Below are 9,681 nucleotides of genomic sequence, written 5' to 3' on the forward strand. Positions count from 1 at the left end.
TCAATCTCAGCTAGTTTTGCAGCTGTTTCAAGTAATATTCACAGGGATATAAGCCTTATCTTCAGTAAATCACTCGAGTAGTGTTTCATGATGTTAACCAGTTAGTTTACTTGGATCTATAATGCGTATTCACTGGTCAGCGTCTCAGACTTTGAGTAGTTAGGGACTGATCCTTTTCCCTTGGTAACAATGGAAAAATGCCCACCCAAAGGGAAATGGACTTGGACAGTCATTGGATTACTCCGCCATTTCTTTATGTATTTGATTACGATGAAAATTACGAATGTTTGCAAGTGATTGTAGAAGTATTAAACTATTTCTTCACCAATAGTGCTACTTCATATTTGAGCTGCATGTTAAACTCCATGTAGTATGGATATTAAAGATGTATCAGCAAAGAGTTTAAAGTGAAGATTTCCAGTCTTAAGCACGGAACACCTTATTTCTCCTGCTATTTTGCTGTGTGTCCTTGAAGAAAAATGATTCATTTTGTCTGGTTCTCTATAGGTCAACAAACCTCCAAAACTGTGTTTATTTTTGAAAATGGGGTTTGTTCTGTTAGATAATGTTCCTTCAGTGCGGCAGATAAATGTAACAAAATAAATATGGATGACTGTTACTGTATTTCCTTTGTCTTTTATATTTCCAAATAGTGGACAGTCAGATGTTTGCAAAAATGGCTGCTGTGTAGAAGGTTTTAAGAAATTAAATGATAGTTTTGTAATAATTTTCTGATATGCATATCCAGTATGATCACCTTATGTTCAAAACTGAATATATAAGCAGAATTCATTTATCTACAAGCTATATCAGTCTTCCACAAATCTGTAGCAACATTTTCCAGTTTGAAAAGCATGTACAATTGCCACAGAAACAAATGATCAAATGTGTTATCAAGGTAAAATTCTAATTTCAGTGCCGAAACAGTAGCTTTAGTTCATTAGCTGTTGAATAGTTTAATAGAACCTTCTATACAGGCAGGTGCTGTTTGCAACATCCGATTAGGTGAGGAGACACTTCTTCTCAGAAAGGCATTGGGAGGGGTTACCCAGGAAGGTGGTGGTGTCACCGTCCCTGGGAGTGTTCAAGGAAAGGTTGGACGTGGTGCTTAGGACATGGTTTAGTGGGTGACATCGGTGGTAGGGGGGTGGTTGGAGCAGATATCTTGGAGGTCTTTTCCAACTTGAACGATTCTATGATTCTAAGTGTTCCTGGAAAGGTCCATTGGGTGAAGGATTGGTTAGGCCTAAATTTATTTGAACAGTAGCCCAAAGGAATATCAAAACACTACTCAAGCAGCATGAATCATTTCATAGTCATAGAATATCCTGAATTGGAAGGGACCCACAAGGATCGAGTCCAACTCCTGGGTCCCCAAAGGACCACCCCAAAATCAGACCATGTGTCTGAGAGCATTGTCCAAATGATTCTTGAACTTTGTCAGGCTCAGTGCTGTGACTGCTGCCCTGGGAAGCCTGTCCCAGTGCCCGACCACCCTCTGGGTCGTACTGCATTTGTACCAGTGGTATGACCAGGCAAAGTCTCGGCACTGCAAACATGAAAACAGCTAATTTCACAAATTCATGTAACTATCTACTGTGTCTTTGAGCTGGTTGAAAGTTACTTTGGTAAATTAAAAAAAAAAAAAGAAAAAACAACCTTTCATGGAGGTAGGCATTTGTCATCTCTATATGCAACCTTCCTACTCTTCACTGCCAAATTATTAATTACAGTTATCAGCATAACTGTCAGAAAAGTAGGCAGATTTTTTTTAAGTGTGCTTTTGGCAATTGTATAATACTTTATTTAAAAATAAGTGCTCTCTCAAGTGTAGTACAAACATTTCCATGCTAATTCTGTTGTATTGCTACTTACTATTTGTAATTAAATATACAGCACTGCTCAACTTCTTTTCTTTCTTGTTTTGTCTTACAAGAACCCATATAGCAAGACCATGCAATAGGTGAAGCTAAAATAATTGCCTTGCAAAAAAATAAAATATTTTGTGTTCGTTTCTGTTCCTCGCTATTTCCTGAAATCTCTTGTTAAGGGCTCTGCAGCCACATTTCCTGAAAGCAGGCACATAGGAGGGAGAAGGGGGAGCAAGACAAGGAAAATAAGACCCTTATGAAAAGGATTTGACTGTGTGCTTATATGTGATATGGCAGGATTCTGATGTATCGCAGGATAAGGGTTGTGTTCTTAATTGCATTCCTGTTTACTCATTCCTCCTCTTTAAAATAAAACTTAACAAACGTATTTGTGCAAACATATACATAACTATATAAGCACATGGTCACAAATTGTCTGCATTTTTTTCTACAAAAATAGAGCACCTAGAAGATACAGGCAGGCTTAACAGCTGCCCTTACTGCTAAGATTGCTTTATAATTTCTATGAAAAAACTCCATGTGCAGTTTGTTGTGATGTAACTCATCCTAAAACTTCCCTTTTCCTGTTTTGTCCTTAAGCTTTAAGGAGTGTTTTAGTTAAAACAGTTGAAACATGAGTCAGAGGATCAGCAGGTGATCTTTTCTTTGTAAAGTTTGAAATCTGAACTTCATATTTGGCTTAGGGTGGCTTTCATGTGAGGTCTGAAGGCTGTGGACGTTTGGCCCACTATTTATTAAAAAAAAAAAAAAGTAAAAAAAAAAAAAAACACACAAAACTCCTGAGTTTAGTCAAACTATGAGCCTTATAAAATTGTCATTTGCATGAACTCAGGAGAAAATTTCTAGTAGTTGGTCTTCCACGGAGTCTACTTAAATTAGGCAAGTTTCAGTGTACCCGTGAGGACTCGAAGCTTTCTGCTGCTGCAGGCCCTCTTGCTGCTGTTGTCAGAACTGACCATATAGACACTGTCCCAGTGAGTTCCTTATTTCCTGGGCTTGGGCAGCTTGTAAATAAATTTTGCCTAAACCTAATACAAGAGAGAGAAAATTACCTGGGGATAAGAAACCTGGAAAGACTGAGAAACCAGGGCTTAAAACTGCGATGGGAGTTGACTGCAACTCACTGACAATGTATATTATATATTTGCATGTATAAATAGAAAAGCGGATTATCTTTCCACCAGTGCCAGAGGGTTCTCCACAGAATTTTAGGGAACATGAAAATACCTGAAGTGATTGGGAAGTTTTTGTCAAAAGTCTCAGACCTAATGATCAATGATAATTTTGAGAATGCTTCCAATTGTGTAACTCCATGCTCTGGAAGCCAACAATACTTTGAGTAAGAAACAGGATAGATAGATATAATGTCCTTTTGACCATTCCGTAATGGGATAGGAAGAAAATATTTTTCAGATAACCCTTTAAAAGGATTCTCTGAAGCATAAACATTGGGATTTGATTCTGTGCATCAGTTTAATGTAGAGCTACAATCTGGGAGTTTTGGTCAACAGGAGGTTCCACGTATTTGCTGATACCATGTTGCTACAATAACACAGATGCCCTAAAAAAGCAGGAATCCACATTTTAGGACCTTTACAAAATAAATTAAAATCAGCATTTGAACTTGCTTCTATGTTTGAGACTTGCTCTGTTATATCATCAATGTTGAAATAAATTAAATTGGTTTAGTTTAAACTAATAACTAACAGTTTCTTGCTTTACTATGTACACAGCATACATAGGAAGCAGCAGCATGAGAAAAAGCCAGATATTCTTCATGTTTGCATGTGAAAAGACTAATTAGGGAAGAGAACTGTAACACTTCTGTTTATGCAGTGGACTAACCTGGGTTACTAAATAAATACTAGATTTTGATATTGACATGCAGTGTAGTCAGCAACCTTGCTTTATCTGTAACTGTCTGCCTCTTCCCCACCTGATAAAGAGGTTATAGAAACACTTAAGGGATTAAACATTAAATGAATATTTTATAGCTTCTTAAAGAAGAAATGTGTAACTGTGCACCTAGTTCATACCTAGGATAGGGATGTTGAAATAATGTGGACTGCAGGTGTTACAAACTGTACGTTCAAGATCTTAAATGTGGAGGATACATGTGGAATTTTTAAAGAACTGTGCACAAAACAATATGTGAAACTTCAAGAGTTGGTTGCAACTGGCAACTGTCAAGTTGCTAACACAATACAGGCAGTATGATAAATCTAAAGGAAAGTAACTGGTCTTGTGTTAAACCGTTGGAATTTAGAGAGTCCAATTCTGAAATTCAGAACTGAATTTCTAGTAGTTTCTAGTGTCTCTATACCCATGAGCTTTGTATCTCATATCAAGAAAATGGGTGTGATAGCACTGTTTTTTTTTTTTTATTAGAAGTCTAGTGTGATGGTTCTGATTTGTGTGATTTTGTGATTTTTTTTTTCCCATTTTATGTGAGTTCTTGTTTGAACACAACAAGGGCTTTCCACCTAATACTGGGGGCACTGCTGGGGCAATCATACAAGGGCGAATGCAAGCAGATACTGTTTACCTACCTCTCATTGAGCTGTTAGTATGTACAAAGCAAGTGAGTTTACTCCCCTTTTTATTTATTTATTTATTTTTAATAAATACTAGAAAATAGCCATGACTCAGATATAACTAATAACTTTAACAAGTTATAGGAAAATCACTTAACCTAAGGGGATCTCAGGTTTGTATGGAATACTGATGTGCTGCTTGTGTGATTACTTATAAGTGATCATTCTATAATACATTGCTATTACACTGATATTTGAATATATATATTAATATATATATTTTCTCTCTCTCTCTCTCCAACTAGGAGTTGCTGATATTTTTACAAAATTTGCCCACAGTACACTGGGGAAATGAAGAAATCAGTGTACTCCTAGCAGAAGCCTACAGACTCAAATTTGCATTTGCAGATGCCCCCAATCATTACAAGAAATGAATATAAAGAGCCAGAAATTATTAAGACCAATGTGTTCTGCAGTATTATGGCATCTGTTGTTTTGGTTGTGATTTCAGCTCATTGCTCTTTCGTTTGAATGAAGATGACCATTAAAATTCTGTTAGAACTTGCAAAATGAGAACAGAATACCAAAGAAATGGACAAAGCAGGATATTGAGTAATGAATGAACTTAAAAGTGAACTTTTTTTGCTCAGCATGAAAAATGAATTCAGAAGTCTATCACATAATTGTCTTTTTTCCACTTCTGCAATTATGAGTTGAGTAATTGTTGTATGTACCTGAGTTTTAAAACTTCCTTAAGGAATGATTTTGTGACTACTTCATTGACATGACTATCAGCCGGTTTGAATTACTTGCTTTGGATAAAAAAAGAACTCTTCACGGTCATAAAGACCATTTGAGATAGCAAGACCTGTGTTTTGAGGTCTGGTTATAACTCAGAAGATGCTGATGTTCTCACACCACCTTTTACTTTTTTCCATGGAACGAGGTTAGAATACAATAATATAAGAAAATAAAAGTTTGCAGTGGAAATTGGTGGTATTTTCTAAACATTATTCAGTATTGTAGGTTGTTGTAGATGATTTTTAGCTCTACAAAGAACTGACTTAAAGCCTAAGACTCATCTGTAGCACTAAAATAAATCCCACTTTATGTATTTTGGAGTGTTTTTAAAATACTGAATGAAATGGAAGATGTGGTCTTGTTAAAATAATTAAAGCCTTTCTTTCAAGGCCTTTCAATTTTTCATCATGAAAGTTCACTTTTAAGAATCACATTAAGAAGCTTGGTTTACAAAGCAAGATATATTTTGTTTCTCAGTTGTTGCCTTATTCTCCATTTCTAGCATGTTAGAAAAGGAAAATTAATATATCTGTCCAAAGCTTATTTGTTAAATAGTTTAAGACCTTTTTTCTTACTATTCAGAGGAAGGGAGAAGATAGTTCCCAGTAACAGTAACTATACACTCAGATACTTCTGCATCATTAGCAGAATAAAAATCCTCTCTGACTTTACAGAATGAAATCAATGTTTCTCATATAAGTATGGGATTCTGAATAATTTCTTAAAATTTACATAATTTAAGTGCACTATTTATTTTCAAGATTTTTTTTTTTCAGATAAGAATTCTGATGTTGCTCTATTAGATGTAAATAAACCTATGTTAATTTGTGCCTGCCCCATGCATATGGGTTATTAAGGGTGAGAGCTGCAATAAGCAATATACTGGAAGCTCAGAATAGTCATTCACCAGTTCAGTTCTAGAGTCACATGATGTCACACAAAAAGTGTAGTGCACTTTTAATTTTGGAAAGTAAAAGATTTTCAAGAGGTTTTCTCTTGTGACTTGTTATTGGAAGATTGTTTTAAAGTTCTTAAAAATATGTAAATACATGTTTTGAAGAAAGCTTTCTAGACATATTAGTTTCGTTACTTGTTTTAGGGACCTTAGTTCTTGACACCAACTTTATAATAAGTAATTAGGTGTTTCAGGGTAAATAGAATAAAATACATTTTTACCAACATGTATTTATGAGATCTGTATTTTGAAATTATATGAAATAATTGGTGGAAGAGAAAGAAACAAATTAATTCAGAAGCAGGAGGGTTTGCTGACTAGGATGCATTTCTATTCTACTGACATCAGCTGGAGTTCTCAGTTTTAATGTCTTCAAGTTCACGCCTCCTAGATTGCTGCATTTGTGCCTAGAGTGTATAGTGGATCTGTGTTTCATAAATATCTGTATATTATTTTCTATAAGTTCATGCTCTAATGTATCAAGATTTATCTTTATGTTTACAAAGAATGTCATATTGTGCCTAACAGAATATCTACAAATAACAGAATAAAAGAAACCTGAACTTTATGAACATTTGCTTTAGACTTAGTATTTACAGTAATTTGTTAATAGAAATGCATATTATTGTAACTAGAGAGAAGACACAGCATTAAATGTACAATGTTGTAATGGATTTCTATAATAATAATTATTATTTTTTAATTAAAATGTTATTTAGGTAGTTACATGTAACATGGAAAGTTGACCCAAAGTTGTCTGCTGTGTCAGATGCTTCTGCATAACATTTATGGGACTGGATATATAGAATTTCCTTCATCGGGTCCACATAAGTTGTCTGCCATGTCTTCCAAATTCAACAGGTACCTCTTATTTCCCTTTGAAGAAAGTATTACCATCAGAGGTCACATTTACTCTTGTGTCTGCGTCAGAAGTTGAATATTGTACTTGAGCACATTGCTTTTTAAGGATAGTGGGAAGTTTCCTAATATAATAACAATGCTTATTTATATAGAAACAGAATTTTCTGGAAAACAAGATATAGATATATAAATAAAATTTATATATCTATACAGATAGGAATAGTTTTCAGTAAATAGAAGGCCAACATTTATGTAAAATTTCAAAATTTTCAATACTTTAAAATTTACATAAAATATTTCATTTTAATAAAACCAAACCAAAACAAAAACAAACAACAACCTTACATTTAACGATTGTGCATCTCAGGTAAAACGTCATTCCAAACATAATATTACATAGAAAAGGAAATAACTTCCTGATTATTACATCCCATGTACTTATTTTTTTCAAAATTCAAAAGATTCTGAATATTATGAAATTCCTTTGTAATATGTATATTCTTATGAAAGAGGCATCTTGACACATCATTAGTGAAACCAGGCAGTAATTTCCTAAAGCTGATGTGAAATACTAAAATTGTAGTGTCTAAAATGTGTGCTAAAGAATTTCTGTAATAAGAATTTAAGCAGGAATGTACAATATAAACAGATTCAGTATTTGAAATGTAAATAGTAAACAAATTACTCAAATATGTAAATACAATACATGCGATAGGATAGAAATGTTACTTTGAAATCCTATGTAACTATTATGATATAAGAAATTTGTTGCTTTTTTTTTTTTTTGGCTCAGTTCCATATGGAAAGGCCCATTAATTTGTTTTTAACTTCAGAACTATAGAATAAAACTATCTGAAGTTCTGTTATATGCTTCTGACAATTATTAACACTGAGGCACTGGTTAAAACTGTAAAACTGATGAAAGATGAGGAAATAAATGCATATTTATGAAGTGCTATATAGAGTGGAAAGCTTTTTTTATTGTTTTCATCAAGTACATTGCATAATACATCAAAGTGTGTTTTTGGTGTGTTCGCTTTTTTTTTTTTTATGGTCCCATAACCTTATATCACAAGAGCAAGTGCAGTTGGAAAAGCTCTGTTCCTGGGTATGTTTCTACAACTATCTGCCCTTGTGTCTTACAGATTTTGGAAGTTAATGAGGCAGACAACTTCCAGAGGTCTGTCTCTGCATATACCATATAATACAAGGTACTGAGCATTTTCTGCAAAAGGTGAATGAAGATAAATTTGATGGAGCGGTGGAATTAAATTGGGGGAAGCAAAGAAAGGATGTAGAGAATTCTTTACGTCTCCGGTTGTTGGTAAGGAAGGAGAGGAAGCTTCAGTTCAGTGTTGGGAAACACTAAGAGGTAGCAGAACGGGCAACAAGATTTGGAAACTCAGTGATGATTTGAGTAGATTAACAAGGAAAGATGCCCTGTACATATGGGGAGCTCAAATCCCTTACATCAAGGATGGTAGTGTGAGACTTCCAATAATCAGCATGCATCAGATGAGAAAATATACAAGCCTGGTTATACGGAAGGCAAAGTTAATAATTTCTCTGCTTAAAAATACAGTGTTTAAGGAAAAAAAGAAACAAAGGGATTCAGTGGGCAACCTTTCTATTACGTGCCTGAGTGCTGATGAATTGTAATCATACTGTTTTTCTCCCATTGACATTTGTATTTCTTCATCCGCTATAATCTTCTGAAGATTCCACAGAAAATCAACAAGGGAAGATTTTTCAAATGACTTTTTCAAAAGCAGAAGAGATCAAGAAGGACAGAGTAAAGGTCCTGAGGTCTCACCAGGAATGTGCTGGGAGACATAGCTTAAAGCTATTTGTTCGTTTTTTGTACAAAAGCAGCTCGGAATATCTAATGTTCTGGGCAGGCATCCCACAGCTTTAAAAGTGAATTGCAAGAGTAAGGACTTGCCAAAAATCTGATCCATACTTCAGGTCACTTCCTCCTTGAGAACAGGATGAGGGGTGTGGGGTGTCGGGGGGGGTAAGTGCTTTACAGTGCCTTATTCTTTGGAAATGGGCAATGCAGAGAGGAGGTAGGAAAGCTCCCAGTCACTCACAGAGGATACCATGCCACGGGAAGTAACTTCAGCTCAAGTGCTTCAAATCACCACATGATGGAGAGAGAGCAAATTTCCTGAGCAATTTAATTCCACATCATTTCTGGTTTTGTAAGTAACAGCTAAAATCTTGCATCCGATCTGATTTCTCAAGTTCAGGATAGCTGAGGCAGCACTGGAGTAAATAATTAAATTGCTACGGCACTATATCAAAGAACCTGTTAACACTTCCAAGTCTTCTGTATATGCTCCGCTATGAGTCAAGAGATGTGCCAGAAGTAAGAGACTGAGAGAGCTCTAATACTGTGGAAAGCATCTCAGAGACAAGTGCGCAGAAACTCAGACTTCTATGGCCAAAAGAATTTCCTGTAGGCTTCCAAACGGGAATTAACATGCACTGTCAGGAAAGCATAGTGGTTTGAACTGGACTTCCAGATTTATGCTTGTGAACAAACCTCCTCGACATAGAAAATGAATGTCTGAATTTGTTGCCACTATGTATGGAGATCTTTGGGAACTTATGCTCCAAGCACAAGCTTAGAAGTCTG

General features: G+C 35.2%; 1 protein-coding gene across 1 annotated transcript in view; it reads left to right on the top strand.

The window, feature by feature from the left end:
• TBC1D22A (TBC1 domain family member 22A) overlaps positions 1 to 8,001 on the top strand; it is a 175,410-nt gene extending 167,409 nt beyond the window's left edge. Inside the window, exon 13 of the mRNA XM_040549060.1 lies at positions 4,732 to 8,001. Coding sequence (XP_040404994.1) covers positions 4,732 to 4,860 — 129 coding nt within the window. The 3' untranslated portion in view covers positions 4,861 to 8,001. The remainder of the gene's footprint in view (positions 1 to 4,731) is intronic.
• Positions 8,002 to 9,681: the final 1,680 nt, after the last annotated feature.

This window comes from Cygnus olor, chromosome 1, assembly GCF_009769625.2.
Source record: "Cygnus olor isolate bCygOlo1 chromosome 1, bCygOlo1.pri.v2, whole genome shotgun sequence".
NCBI classification, from domain to species: domain Eukaryota; kingdom Metazoa; phylum Chordata; class Aves; order Anseriformes; family Anatidae; genus Cygnus; species Cygnus olor.